The sequence below is a fragment of the Narcine bancroftii genome, chromosome 9 (genome assembly GCF_036971445.1).
Source record: "Narcine bancroftii isolate sNarBan1 chromosome 9, sNarBan1.hap1, whole genome shotgun sequence".
Classification (NCBI taxonomy): domain Eukaryota; kingdom Metazoa; phylum Chordata; class Chondrichthyes; order Torpediniformes; family Narcinidae; genus Narcine; species Narcine bancroftii.
In genome coordinates, this window is record NC_091477.1 from 10,827,549 (window position 1) to 10,843,423 (window position 15,875).

The following is a 15,875-nucleotide window of genomic DNA, read 5'->3' on the forward strand; positions in this document are numbered from 1 at the left end:
CACAAAGTAAAAACATGAGGGAGAAAAAATAAAGTGAAAACTTAATGAATTGTTAAAAAGTGAAGGGAGCGAAAACAAGCAGAAAAGATGCAGGCTTGACATCTGAGTATCCAGCATGTGCATCATGAGAAGCAGAGAGAAAGATCATTTAAAAAGTACCTTATGCAGAGTGTTGTGTTGTGACAACTGTTGCGCCTGGACTTCATGTTGATGCTGTTGTTGAACTCCATTGTTCTCTCTGTGCCAATACACTCTAATAAACCTATTATTCAATACTGCTGCTGTACTGGAAATGGCTCGCTTTGCCTCCTCATTCTTAGAGTACTGAATGAGAGCTGCTTCTGGATCACCTCCAAATGCAACCTGCGAGATGGTAAAATCATTTAAAAAAAATTTAGTGATTAATGTCTGTGGAAAGATCAAGAACAATGCAAAATTACAGCAACCACAATACAAGCCACAGGTTTGTTTACTTTTCCCACCAAAGTGCATGACCATACACTTTCCGACATTAAATTTCATTGCTACTTCTCTGCTCATTCTCCTAAATCATTCAAGTCCTTCTGCAGCCTCTGTGTTTCCTCTGCATGACCTGCTCCTCCACCTACCTTTATACTGCATGCAAACTTAATTACAAAACCATTCAATCTAAATCATTAATAACAACATGAAGGTTGTAATCACAAAAATGAAGTGGCTTCAATACCAATTCCTGAGGAACACCACTAGCAGCTGGCAGCCAAACGGAATATGATCCTCGCATTCTAACTCTTTGCTTCCTGCCAATCAGCCACACGAGTATGTTTCCTGTAATACCACGGGCTTCTATCTCGTTAAGTAGCCTTATGTGCGGCACCTTATCAAATGCTTTCTGAAAATCAAAATACAAAACATCCACTGCATCTCCCTTATCCAGTCTTGGTTTGGCCTATCCTGTCATTTCTCTCCAAGTACTCTGTAACCTCATCCTTTACAATCAACTCCAACATTTCTGGTGACAAAGAGATAAGTGGTCATGATCTCCATTTCAAAACATTATTGGTCATTCATTCAGTTCCTCGTGTGTGCTCTGCCATTCCAAGATTTTTTTTTCCCCCAAATCCCAGGGCTACTTGACTGCATAAACTTCATTCCCAAATATATGAATAATGTATTAATCTCTTATATGAACTTCATCAGAGACAGCTTCTACAGTTCTCCCAAGTGAAGAATGTCCAAGGTCCACCATCACAGGAGCCAGTCTGATGCGCATTTACTGATCTCTTTCTTAATTGACTTCCAGGCATTATTTTCATATAGTAAATACATTATCCAATGACTCACTGATCAGGATTTCAACTCTGCCTAACAGTATTGAAAATGCTCCCTCTCATCTTGTTACCAAAATATTGCTGCCAAAATTAGTTTTTCAGCAACATTCTGAAATAACACACAATTACAACTTATCATCGATCCCTATTTTAAGTGTTTGGTGGTAATGAACACTAATGGGACAGAGAGAAGACCATTTTAATGTACAGATGCACGTCAAAATAAACTGCTTCAATTATCAATGTTAAAATATCTCACTGATGTTCAACCTTTTACTTGTCAGCAGGTAATCAGGAAGATTACAGAAATTATTAAAAATAATTTCTTTAACAAATAGAGGTTACATTTATATGTTGTATTTACATGTTGTTTATAGCATCATTCAAAAAGTCTTGATGAATTATCAGTTTTCTTACCTGAATGTTGACAATAGTACCAAATTTACTGAAATGTTCATTCATCTGGGTAATGGTGTTCATTTCCCTTGGGATCTTGCGCACCTCCAGTTTTGTGTTATCATAAGTGTGTTGCATTTTTTTCTGAAAACCTTGCTTGTTTTGATGATTAAAATGTTGCCTGCCAATTTCAAAAGAAAGCATTTATAAAATAATGGCCAGAATTCAAGATTTTTACACTTGTTCAAGGATCAATACCATAAAATTTAATTGTGTCAAAGTTCAATCCTATTTTGGACTGATCTGAGAACATTTTATTTATGAAAACTACAGTATTTAAATATTGTAAATTCTCCACTCCAGTGGCCTGTTTATCAAGAGAGGGGGGGAGAGAGGGAGGGGGAAGGAAGGGAGAGGGAGGGGGGGGGAGGGGGAGGGGGGGGGAGGGGGAGGGAGGGGGAGGGGGAGGGAGGGGGAGGGAGGGAGGGGGAGGGAGGGAGGGGGAGGGAGGGAGAGGGAGAGGGAGGGAGAGGGAGAGGGAGGGAGAGGGAGGGGGGGAGAGGGAGGGGGGGAGAGGGAGGGGGGAGAGGGAGGGAGGGAGAGGGAGGGAGGGAGAGGGAGGGAGAGGGAGGGAGAGGGAGGGAGAGGGAGGGAGAGGGAGGGAGAGGGAGGGAGAGGGAGGGAGAGGGAGGGAGAGGGAGGGAGAGGGAGGGAGAGGGAGGGAGAGGGAGGGAGAGGGAGGGAGAGGGAGGGAGAGGGAGGGAGAGGGAGGGAGAGGGAGGGAGAGGGAGGGAGAGGGAGGGAGAGGGAGGGAGAGGGAGGGAGAGGGAGGGAGAGGGAGGGAGAGGGAGGGAGAGGGAGGGAGAGGGAGGGAGGGAGAGGGAGGGAGAGGGAGGGAGAGGGAGGGAGAGGGAGGGAGAGGGAGGGAGAGGGAGGGAGAGGGAGGGAGAGGGAGGGAGAGGGAGGGAGAGGGAGGGAGAGGGAGGGAGAGGGAGGGAGAGGGAGGGAGAGGGAGGGAGAGGGAGGGAGAGGGAGGGAGAGGGAGGGAGAGGGAGGGAGAGGGAGGGAGAGGGAGGGAGAGGGAGGGAGAGGGAGGGAGAGGGAGGGAGAGGGAGGGAGAGGGAGGGAGGTGATTTGTGCTTGAAAGAATCAAAGGAGTCAGTTATGTGGCTGGAAAGTGGTCTCTAGGTATAGGAATTCAAATGGCAGTGCAGGCTCATGTTTGGGAGAATGGGGTGTGGATAGGATGTACTGGGATTATTCCTATTTCAATCTGTAATCAGCAAGCCTTAACATGAAAAAAGTTTATAGGCTAATGTAAAAATTATTAATAGATTTCTTTCAAACCAATAATATCACTTAATCCAGCAAAAGCAATAGGTTGCAATATTTCTCTGCAGTGATCTTTTATGCTTTTAAAATGCATTTGTCTTTTTTAATTTATGAGCATTTCTTCTCCATAACAGCCATCTAAAAGAAACTCTGCACCCTCCACAAAACAAAAATATAAGCAAAAAAAAGGGTGAAAAAAGCAACCTTACTTTTCAATCCAAAGTTTTTTCATTGGTGGTCCATCTACAGTAACTACAGATCTCTTCCTGGATTCTGGTTCAATGACTACACGTGAAGCATTGTTACTGGCAGCTATGCAGATCTCTGCTTGATTAATTTTTGCTGGTACTAGAAATATCAAAAATAGGAAAAAATATTCATATACAGTGTACATTAATTTACAAAATGAAAAGTCACTCCTGTTTCTTCCTCTAACACTGTATCAATGAAACTTTTGAAAGGCTGTGACACAAGCCCACACCTTCAGCATCAATGCTGGCAGAACCAGAATTTGGTCTTTGCCCAAAGATCCTTTGTATTGGTAATACCCCAAAAACCAATTGATAGCATTCCATTGTGATCAATTCTGTGCTGGAAGACAAACAGGTTTTGAGCACAGCAAATTACCAAGTTCCCACTGTTGATCATCTTCCAGCAGTGACATTAGTCTCAGTTGGCATTTCTGGAAGTAGCATGCATAGCATGGAGTGCTACACATTTGGCCTGGAATCAGCTACAGGGTCAAACTTCACTGCAAACATGATTTTTTTTTAAATTAATTGCAGGCATTTTTTTTTTAAACCCAAATTCTTCAATCAGCAGGCAAAAATTAGTGGGCCTGTCACTTGCCAGTTTGTGCTCCTCCCTCTTCCTTTCACCCATTAGGAATTTAACACATTTTGAAAATTTTACATAAAAAAATATTTATTTTGTCTAATTATTTAACTATTAGCAAAATTGTTAGTCCCTCAGAAACTAAAAATATTCCAACCATGTTGTGATATTTTAAAATGCAATAATAAATGTAAAGGCTGGAGCAGATTCATTGTAAATTTCCTCAATAATCTGAAAATTTTAATTTTAGATGAATTCTGAGCAACTACCACTTGGCAAATAGTAAATGTCTTAATAGCTGACATTGTTTGCAGCAGGCAATCTTTTACCTCGCTGAGGACTATCCATCGTGCTGGACGTTAATCCAATCAAATTAGGACGCTCTGTGTGAACTCGTGGAATATAGTGTCGATATGGTGGCCTAGCACCACCAGTAATACTGGGAGCCTCCGGATTATACCCATCAGGCTCGTAGTTATCTGTAATAGAAGCACCTTATTAGTAACCTTTATTCAGACTACACTACAATGAAATGAGGAGCTGGCAATACTGTTTGAGGATGTTAGGAATACAATAAAAACATAAATCTCAAATATATTAAAATACAAGTTATATTGCGAGGTATCCTGGTGGGACGGGAAGGTTGTGAACCACTGCTCTGGACACAATTGTTACTGAAATATTTTGCTTGAGAAAAATTGTCGTTGGCCCATTTCCTTTGGAGTTATGAAACCGTGCACATAGCGAGTCCATTAGGTACAATTAAAACAGTGGTTTTCAACCTTTTTCTTTCCACTCACATCCCACCTTAAGCAATCCCCGACTAATCACAAAGCACCTATAGGGAATACGTAAAGTGGGATGTGAGTGGAAAGAAAAAGGTTGAGGACCACTGCTATAGATACAGGCTGCACTTCTTTTATCTAGCGCTGTGGTCCAGCACATTTGAATCTGCCACTGTTAGTACAAACTCCTTACAGACAGCACAGGACTTGAACCCTGGTCTTGATCGCTGGCACTGTAAAGGTGTTGAGCTAAATGCGCCACCCCGCAGTATTATTTCCTGTTTTAAGCTTTGTTCTACTTTTGATATGTTTGCATAAGGGGTTGCCTTTGGGGTCAATTTCTGTTTTCTGGCAATGGGCAGGGCTCAATGTCGCCAGATTAGAAATATAACTGTACTGCCAATCAGGTTGATGATTATTGTACACAATGGAATAAGACTGAGCTTGAAGCAGAGGAAATGGTATTTAGAAAGGAGAGGCTCGTTATACGTGTTATTTTAATCATGTTGGTGCCAAATGTTCAGAAATATTAGTGGGGTTGTACTAATCTAGGCAACTAGAGCAAATTCAATGACTTTCCTGGCATGCATTACAAATGGAAAAAATATTTTGGAGAGTCAAAAAGTGAGCCGTTAATTGTAAGGTACCCCATATTCAACCAATTCCTGTCATGGTAGGAAGTACGCAGCAAATCAAATGACTTTGTTCAGCAAATGTTAAATCCCATCTCCTCCACCCCACAAGCACTTTGATGGTGGAGACCTTGACACCAGCAATGTCTTTCAATATTAAGTCCAAGATTAATTCTCTTGTTGGAAATGTTCATTACTAGTTATTTTACAGCCTGCAGCTGAGCAACATCCAAATTTTGCTACATTTCAGGATGAGCCATTTTCAATTTCTGAGAAGTTTTGCAAATAATTGAAAAACCAGACAATCAATGGTGGACATTCCTATTTGAAACCAAACTTTGATGGGATCTAGCATACATCCCAGAGGCCTGTCTTGGTTCACATCAACTCTAACCTACCTGCCAGCTTTGGCTCACTTCATCTTGCCTATTGTTCAAGATGATCCACAGCAGGCAGCATCTCCATGGCCCATCACTCTGCCACAGATGTCAGACTGACCTTCCAGAGAGTGAATCCACTAAAGTGACTAGACCAGACACGTCCCCAGATGTGTCCTCATATCTTTGCAACGGCACTGCATTCACTCTCTTCAACAGACTGAAATATTCACCTGCTTCAGGAAGGACACCATCATCCTGGGATCGAAGAAGAATGTAGTGACAGGCCTAAATTACCATCAGCCAGTGACTCTAACAACCACTGTCAAAGTGCTTTGAGAGGTTGATCATGGTTCACATGAACTCCTGCCTACCAGAAAAACCATGACCCACTTCAGTTCTCACATCACTGAAAAAGATGCACCTCTCTGGCCTCACACTCAACCAAGAAACACCTGGACAAGAGAGAGAAGGGCACTTGCAGCTTCGTGCCAGGACAACAACTTCTCCCTCAACATTAGCAAGACCAAATAACCAGTTAAAGACTTCTGAGGAGGAGTGGCGCTCACTCCTTATTATGCAACAGTGCTGAGGTGGACAGAGTGGGCAGGTTCCAGTTCATAGATGTAAAAAGCTCCAGTGACTTGTCCTGGTCACGCACTCAATGCAATGGCCAAGAAACTCCATTAGCACCTCTACTTCCTCAAAACCCAAAGGAAATTTAGCATGTTATTTGTTTCCCTCAACTTACGCTAGTGGATCTCCGAATGCATCCTATCAAGGTGCATCATTGCCGGTTACAAAAATGCCTCACCCAAGACAACAGGTGCACCATTGAAGACATATTGCTGGATGTAATCACAGCTTGATATGGGAGCAATCCTGTTCAAAATTGGAAGCTGTACATGGTACTGAATGCAGCTCAGAAATTATGCAAACTTTCTTTCCCTCTCTGGACTCCATCTACATTTTTAACTGGGGTGGAGGAGATGGGATTTAACATTTGCTGAACAAAGTCATTTGATTTGCTGTGCACTTCCTACCATGACAGGAATTGGTTGAATATGGGGTACCTTACAATTAACGGCTCACTTTTTGACTCTCCAAGATATTTTTTTCCATTTAAAGCAGCCAAAATAATGACAAACCTATCATTCTGGAACTAGCTCTCTTCTCCCAACAGTGAGATCAAAAAATGTGAAATTGCATACCAACAAGCTAAAGAAAATTTCTTCCCCACAGTTATCTGGCTACCAAATAAACCCACAGCTATGCTGTCATGCTACCTTTGCTTGGCAACTCTGTAATTGTGCTCTTGTTCTTCTACTTAATATGGATGTGTCAGAATTAGTCTGTTGGACTTCTTGCAGAGAAAACCTCCTCATTGTACTAGCTGAAATGTCACAAGAAAAAGTGACAAAAAATTCTTGTAGCAAGGTGCTATGGCTAAGATCTCCTACAACATTTTCCTTTATCTCAGATATGATTCCAGGTGGAGGTATATTTGAAGTTGGCGTCAACATTCATTGATGTTCCACCCAATCAAATCTTGGCTTGATTTCCAGGGGAGTCACTCTCTTTTCAGTTATTTTAGTAAGCTTGGACCCAACCTGCATCAAAACCTTAAACTAATGTAATATCCCCATTCACTCTTGGGAATTCCTGACCAAAACGGTTCCAAATGGATAAATAGTATTTGAGATGTCACACTCATTAGTTCACCAGGCTCAGAACCAAGTTTTTCCTATTAATATCCTAACGCACTGTTTATCTTTTTTTGTGTAAAAGAAAGATTACATAGTGGCATTATAGATTTTCCAGCAAACCTGGCAAGTATTCCAATCAGCACTGGAAACAGGAGCCAAATGAGGCCTGTGCCAAAACATTACAATAATAGGGTGACAGATTTACTGATGTTTCACTTTGTAAAGATTCTGTAGTCCAATGAACAGGGAGTACATCAGAATCCTGCTTGAACAGCAGAAGGAATGTACCATCATATGCAATAGTAACCTCTGCCCCATTTGTGGTATCGTCTCCACTTCTACATTTGTTTCATCAGCCACTGCAAACAAAATCAAGTCATCCTCAATCCCAAGGGAATATCCAAGAAGAACATGCTTTTTTTAAAAAAAGTTAACACACAATTTAATTGAAATCTCTTGATTATCTTTTTGGTATTGTCAAGAAAATTCAATATATAAATTTGACTTGCATGCAGACAACTAAAATATCAACAACCAAAGATTAAAGCATCTCATTTCACATACTTATACTTCATTAAACAATTGAAATTTGAAACAAATTCTCCCCCCCCCCCCACCCCCCAAAGTATCTGAAATGCTCAAAAACTGGCTGCATCAGTGGAGAAGTTAGCACAGGTTGAAAAAATTATTAACTCAACTATAACTCACTAACCTGAAATGATTTCAACATTTTCAGTTTTTATGGAAGCATACAATTATAATACATGAGGAAAGATGGTTACATAACTAAGACATCAACTTGATAATAAATATTTAAAAAACATTTTAATCAGAATCCCTAACATACTGGGTTTAGAAGAAGTGGAAGATAACTCACATTCTGAAGTTGCATATGGTGGATACTGTGGTAAAGGTGGGGGACGTAATCCAGGAGGTGGCAAAGTAGGCACTGCACTGGCCCCAGAGACTTCAATACCATCTATATTGCTTTTTGAGATTGGATGTTGTCCTATAAAGATAATACAGGACATATTTTTCTATCTTTCCAAATATAAACATGGAAATAAATACATTACAAAAGCATACATCCATTAATTTATCAAATATCCATCATGCTCTTTTAAATTTGTTTTAGAATTAAAGTAAAATTATTCATCTCTCAAATTGTATCAGATTTTTTTTTAAATGATAATGTCTAAGAAATAGAAACAGAATCAAGCCATTCTGCCCTGAAAGCCTGCTCTGTCATTCATCAAGAGAATGGGTCTTATTTTTAAACCTCCAATTGAGTCCATTAATATCCAGAAATGGTTTACTCATTGTTTTGGATGAACCTAATGCTCATAGCACTAGGGTCGAGATTTCAAAAAGGTTTGTTACCCACTGTGCAAATTTCCTCTCACCTCAGTACTTCACACAGAGTGGTTACAGTGTATAATGAGCTGCCAGCTGAAGTGGTGGATGCGAGCTCAAAATTTTGACATTTAAGAAAAATTTGGATAGGTATATGGATGGGAGGGGTATAGAGGGCTATGGTCCAGCTGAAGGTTATTGGGACTCAGCAAAATAATAGTTCAGCACAGACGAGATGGACTGAAAAGCCTGCTTCTGTGCTGTGTTCTACAGTTCCAAATGGTCTCCCCTTACTTTGAAACTTTAACTTCACATTCTAGAATCTTCAAAGAAATTCCTTTAAAGAAATTTTATTTTGTTTCATGGTCATTGATTCAATTTGCTCATCAAGCTTTGACTGAGACAAATACGTCTTCATCAAGGAAGTGAGCCCTGATCTCATTCACAATAGGCAGAGAAACGAACCACAAGTCAAAACTTAAATTCAGTGGCCTGGGAAACCTTTCCAAACTGATCAGATTCTTCGATTTCCTGTGCACAAGGCTTCCTTTTCACATCTACCACTCAGAACAAGCAGAAGCAGCTCTTTAAGAATGATCATCTAGCTGCTGTGTTCTGGACATTCTTGCTAACTTAAGGCAGGGAATGCATACAGAACACATCAATGGACAGGTGCAGACACATCTGACATCTGAGAGTCACCCTCAAGATTAGGATATTCGATGACTTTGAGAACCAAGGGTCCCAATCCTTTTTCTATGTAGGCATTTATCTTCATGCTGACCATGTTAATATGAATTAATTTGCCAATTATAAAGATGGTTTTAGTTTTAAGCCAACTGATTGCCCAAATCAACATTAACTGTTCGTAAATGTCTCTAAAAATTATTTACAATGATACAGGCTTTTGCCATTTCAATCAGTGAAAGATCTTCAGTTTAATACTATACGTAGGGAAAAATGATGCAATGTCTTAAGGTCTTTTGCGACTTCTACCCTGCTCTGATTCAAGGCCATAGAAATCAGAGAAAATTAGGCCTTAAGGTTGTGGAGCATCACATGGTTACACAGGGGTCAGCACAGCCATAAGCAAAACTCATTTTGTCCTCATGATGTAGTTCGTCTTATTCTAGATACATTAGGATAAACTGAATGCCAACAAAGGGAATAATGTGAGTATCCAACTTATTTCATTTATAAAGTTTCTTCGCAAAGCAGTCTCATAATCAGTGTGTGAACTCTTCAACCCACACAGTAATTTTGGCAGCAGGCAAATTTCAATCTACTTGGGTAGAAACAACTCACTAAATATTTGGAGGTAAAATAAAGAACATGTACTTCATTTTCCTTCTAATGTTAGAAGTGACGTTTGATGTGAGATTCACCATAGATTTTTTCCATCCACCAATGCAATGCAAGAACATTTTAAAAAGGAATCAAGTCGGGTCTGGAGTCAGTGTATCATAACACCTGATGTTCCACCAAAACCCTCCATTAGTACAACTTGGTTGTAGGAGGGACAGGACTGGCAGCTCGATATTCCGGGCTTCCGTTGGTTCAGATGCAATAGAATGGGGAAGATGAAAAGTGGAGGAGTGATATTGCTCATCAGGGGAAATATTACAGCTGTGATCAGGCAGGACAAACCAGAAAGCTCATCTATTGAGGCTAAATGGATGAATCTGAGGAATGGGAAAGATATGACCACACTCATGGGATTGTATCATAGACCACCCAATAGTCAACAAGAATTGGAGAAGCAAACAGACAGCTGCATGAAACAGAAGGTTGTGATAGGAGATTTTAACCTTGCACATATTGACTGGGACACCCACCCTGTAAAAGGGCTGGATGGCTTGGAGTTTATCAAATGTGTTCAGGGTGGGGGGGGGGGGGAAGGAGTCATGAGTTTTCTTTTCATCTCAGGAAACTGGCACAGAGTCATAGGAATTAAGGAAAATAAGCAGTGAGGTCATGGAAGCTTAATAGGTTAAAGAGGAAGAGGTTCTTGCTGCCTTAAAACAAATAAGGGTGGATAAATCCCCAGGGACTGACAAGATTTTCCTTCAGACCTTGAAGGGGGCTGGTGTAAATTGCAGGGGTTCTGGCAGAAATATTTCAAATGTCCGTAGCCACATGCATGGTGCCAGAGGATTGAAGGGTAATTCATATTATTCCATTGTTTACAAAAGGCTCCAAAAGTAACCTGAAAATTTTAGGCTGGTGAACCTGACATCAGCGGTAGGTAAATCATTAGAAGGTGTTATAAGAGATTGGATATACAAATGTTTAGATAGCCAGGGACTGATTAGGGATAGTTAACATCACTTTTTTGTATGGTCTTTCATATTTTCAAGGATGTTACCAGGAAAGGCTGTGTACGTTGTCTACATGTACTCATGATGAAGTAATAAACTGGATATGACAATGGCTAGATGGGAGAAGTGGTGGATGGTTGCTTTTCAGACTGTTGGCCTGAGATGTGTGGCATGCCTCAGGGATGAGTGTTGGGACCACTGTTGTTTGTGGTCGAGATAAATTGGATCAGTAAGTTTGCAGATGACGATAAGATTGGAGATGCTGTGGCAGCAAAGAAAGTTTTCAAAACTTGCAGAGGGATCTGGACCAGCTGGAAAAGTGGGCTGAAAAATGACAGATGAAATTTAATGCAGACAAATGTGAGGTCTTACATTTTGGTAGGACTAACTGAGAAAGGACATACATGGTGGATGGTAGGGCACGGAACAGTGTGGTAGAAAAGAGGAATCTGGGAACACAGATACATAATTCCCAGAAATTGGCATCACAAGAGAGCTTTTGGCAATATTGCCCATCAAAAATCAAAGTACTGAAAATAGAAGGTGGGATGTTATAGTAAAGTTGTACAAGGCATTGGTGAGGCCAAATTTGGAAAACTGTGTGAGGTTTTGGTCACCTAATGACAGGAAGGATATCATAAGAATTTCTCTCCTTGCTTGACATGCATCCTTTAATGAGGCCAAAAGTGAAATGCAGGAGCAACCTTTTCGTAGCAAAACCTCCTTATTTTAAAAAAAAGCTTCTGGAATATTTGATGTTGTAGCTGTCGATGAATCAAGTTCATTTGTCATGGATAAAATTATACCTCCAAGCTACTTCCTTTTGAGAAAAAAATGTTTATTTCAATGTAAATAACTTCAGATTTTAATGTCATATTCCAACTGTGACAAGCTTCATAATGCTTTAGCCAGTTCATAAATCTGCAGCCATTTACTGCACCCGCTGCAACTTCTTTTTTTTGGCTTGGCTGCGTGGACGAAGATTTATGGAGGGGTAATGTCCACGTCAGCTGCAGGATATTGCTATAAACATACCACATGCCGCTCTCCTTAAATGTACAAAAAAAAATGAACGTAATGACTTCATCCAAGTCATTAATATTAACAGCTGAGGTCCAACCACTAATCTTGACGACACCCTTCCAGTTACAGCTCTAAAATCATGCAATCTCAAACCTTAACTCGGTGTTACAAGTTGGGCAGAATCTCATTAAATCCTTTGTGAAAATACTTAATGCCTTTGTGCAGAAGCACATCATATGTCTCATAAATTTGAGGGTTTTTTTGAAGAGATGATGAAGGTGGTTAATAACAGTAAGACAGTTGGACATTGTCTTCATGGACTTCATTTAACAAGGTCCCTCATGGCAGGGTAATCTAGAAGGAAAAAATGAATGGTGAATTGAGAGCTTGGATTTGCAATTGGCTTGCCCAGAGAAGACAGCGGATAGTGGATAAAGCATGTTATTGTGACTGGAGATCCAAGAACAGTGGTGGCCTGCAGGGATCCATGTTTGGAACCATAGTTTATGATAGTTGTGAATGATGTGGAAGTAAAGAAAAAAAATTGGTGGGTGGGTTAGATTTTTTTTAAAATATTTTTTACACACACATACATACAAAATACATATACACACACAAGAAAAATATAATGTACAGGTACAGTGATTACAATGCATCCTAGAACAAAAATGAAGATCACAACTTATGGTAAACAGACAGAATTCAATCTCTTATTTCTGCAGAGAGGAAAAAAGAAAAAAAGACCAACTTATTGTAAATCTATAAAACCTAAACTAAAAAGAAAAAGCCACTGGAACGCCCTAAACCACCAAAAGGGTAAAGGTAATTGTATATAGTTGAATCGATTTTTATATAAATAATGAAGTTCAGGAAGTGATTATAAAAGTTTTGTACGTAGTATACAAAAATAGTAAATCACTATTATTCATTAAACATTAAAATATTCCATAAAAGTGTGCCACATTTTATCAAACAACTTCAGTTTTCAAAACATTACATCCAATCTTCGAGTTCAAGCATGATAAGGTTTGGGTCGTCCATTGTGCATAACTTGGAGGGATAGAGTTCTTCCATCTTAGCAAAATAAATCTTGTAGCCACTGAAGTGGCAAAAGCTATCACACGGCAATCAGACACCGATAATCAACTGTTCTCTATCACCACACCAAATACAGCTGTAATGGGATGAGGCTGAATAGTAACTGAGAAAATATGGGAAAATGCATTAAAAAATTTTCTTCCAATAGTGATCTAATGCTGACCACGACCAAAACATGTGAAATAAGGAAGCAACCCCCATGACAATATCTGTCACATAAAGGATTGATAGTTGGAAAAATCGTAGCTAATTTATCTTTGGATAAATGTGCTCCATGTTCTATCTTGAATTGATTAAGTGAATGATGTGCACAAATAGAAAAGGAATGGACCAATTTTAAACACTTGGTCCATATCCTTGGAAAGAATGGTTTGTAATTCGCTCTCCCAAGTGCTCTTAATTGTATTCATAGAAACACAATGTATTTTAGAACTTAATCTAGAAATGAATTCTATTAATCCCTTTTGACAAGGATTTAACCAAAAAAATGTTAATACAGTTACTATCAGTAACTTGATTTCTCAGAAAATCTCTAACTTGTAAATATCTAAATGAATGGAAATTATGGAGATCAAACTGATGTGACAAATACTCAAAAGACATCAAACAGCCAGCTACAAACAAGTCAAAAAATGAAGTGATACCTTTTTCTCTCCACTTATGAAAAACACGATCAAGGCAAGATGAAGGAAAAAAATAAATTATTAATAGTGGGTTAGTCAATTTGAAGAGGATACAAAGATTTGTGGTGCTGCGGACAGTGAAGAGTGCTACATAAAAACAAGGGTGTAGATCAGTTACAGATATGGGCAAAGAGTTTAATCCAGACCAGTGTGAGGCGATGTACTTTGCGAGGTCAAATAGAAGGGGAAAGAGCACAGTTCATGGCAGGATTCTTGATGCGCAAATGGACCTGGGTGGGGGGGTGGATTCAGGTCTCTTAATCCTTGAAAGTGACTTGACTAGTAGATATTGTTGCTTGTCATTAAATGCTCTCTGATTATACAAACTACCCAATAGCATGACCGGAACTGAAGAACCTAGGACAGTATACACTACTCCGTGCTTTATTTAAAATTAATTTCTCAGCTCAACCACAAATAGATCAAATCTTATTACTTTCTTGTGCTCTGATTAGGTCTGATTGAAACTTCAAAAATCACTGGACACTGCCCGATGTGCTAAATGTTTCCCAGTATTTCCTATTTTACTAATTTCAAGTTTCCAGCAATGACATTATTGAGATGTTCATAATCTGACCTGGATATGGGCTGGGGAATTAATGTTCATGCTGGAGCATGAACACTGCAAGACTGTAAGAGCCACATCACACTGAGTGGTGAGCATGCTCAATGCGACTGTGTATTCATACTGACCAGCAGCCTGAGTAAAAGTTTGTGCTGTAAACTTACAAGCTTCTTTTAGTGTTTATTAAGACCTCCAATGGTATAACAAGATTAAAGGGATGAGCTCCTCCATGCTCCACTAAAGGATACCATGGGATCTTTACATATACCGAAGTGGGCAGAGAAAGCAGGTATCGATAATGTCTTTCATATCCACTGTAAATGGACAATATATTTACTTTACCTCTCATCACTCACCCTCTTTCATATTGCATCATCAAAATAATGAACATAAAAAGCAGAAAGGAGATTCAAATGTAAAATAAAGAATGAAGTGCTCCAGTGTATAAAAATCTCATAACATCATAAACCCTGGGAAATTTCTACAGATGTGTGGTGGAAAATGTGCTGACCGGCTGCATCTTGGTCTGGTAATGGGGACACCAATACCCGAGTAAACAGCCCTGCAAAAGGTTGCGGACATCAAAACCCTACCCACCACCAATAACGTCTGCAGGGAATGCTGCCATCTGAGAGCTGCAGCAACAATCATCAAGGATCCAAACCACCCAGCACATGCTCTTGCTCTCACTGCTACCAACAAGGAAGAGATGTAGATGCCACAAGTCTCGCACCACCAGGTTCAGGAACAGCTGCTACCCCTCCATCATCAGATTCTTCAACAGACTCAATCAGAGACTCATTAAAGGACTCTTACTTTTGCAATTTATTGATGTTTTTCTCTCTTGCACAATTTGTTTACATTTCTTATTTGTTTACATGTACATTTTTTTGCACTACCAATAAATTGTAATCCTGCCTTGCCCTCAGGAAAAAGAATCTCATGGTTGTGTGATGTCATGTACATACTCTGACAATAAATCTGAAATAAAGTAATTATATTCCTCATAGCAAAACCTTGGCCCGAAGATGAAAATGCATGGGAAAAAAAGCACGTTTGGTTTAGTTTGACTGAACAAATTAGAATGATCCAATAAAACACTTCAGAGATTATACCCTCTGCCTAAAATAGCTGTAAGTAATCGCCAGTATCATTTATTTCTTTGTTTTTTCAATTCTATGCAACAACATTTTTAGGTATCATGCAATGTTAAGTCAACCATCAGATCTTTACTTAACAAAATCAATTCTCAATGCTTGTACATTATGTATTTTTCCAAAACAGTAGTCCCAGTTCTCACATCATTAAATCTATTTTAGTATTCTGGTAATAAATGACAAGATCAGATTACACAAAGGTACTTAAGTCAACCAAGAAACATTAAAGAAAACCATAAATAAGTTCTCCTCTATTGCTTGGTTATTCATAAATATTAAGAGCATCAATGTGCAGATTCAGAACCC

At 39.5% G+C, this 15,875-nt stretch overlaps 1 protein-coding gene across 5 annotated transcripts in view; it reads right to left on the reverse strand.

Moving 5' to 3' along the window:
* The window catches only part of rbm27 (RNA binding motif protein 27), a 122,535-nt gene that overhangs the window by 54,171 nt on the left and 52,489 nt on the right, over window positions 1-15,875 (reverse strand). For all 5 annotated transcript variants that reach the window (XM_069898128.1, XM_069898127.1, XM_069898130.1 and 2 more), the window contains 5 exons: window positions 8,250-8,381; window positions 4,202-4,351; window positions 3,248-3,386; window positions 1,728-1,887; window positions 160-363 (listed from right to left, as the gene is read on the reverse strand). In XM_069898128.1, the coding sequence (XP_069754229.1) occupies window positions 160-363; window positions 1,728-1,887; window positions 3,248-3,386; window positions 4,202-4,351; window positions 8,250-8,381 (785 nt within the window). The remainder of the gene's footprint in view (window positions 1-159; window positions 364-1,727; window positions 1,888-3,247; window positions 3,387-4,201; window positions 4,352-8,249; window positions 8,382-15,875) is intronic.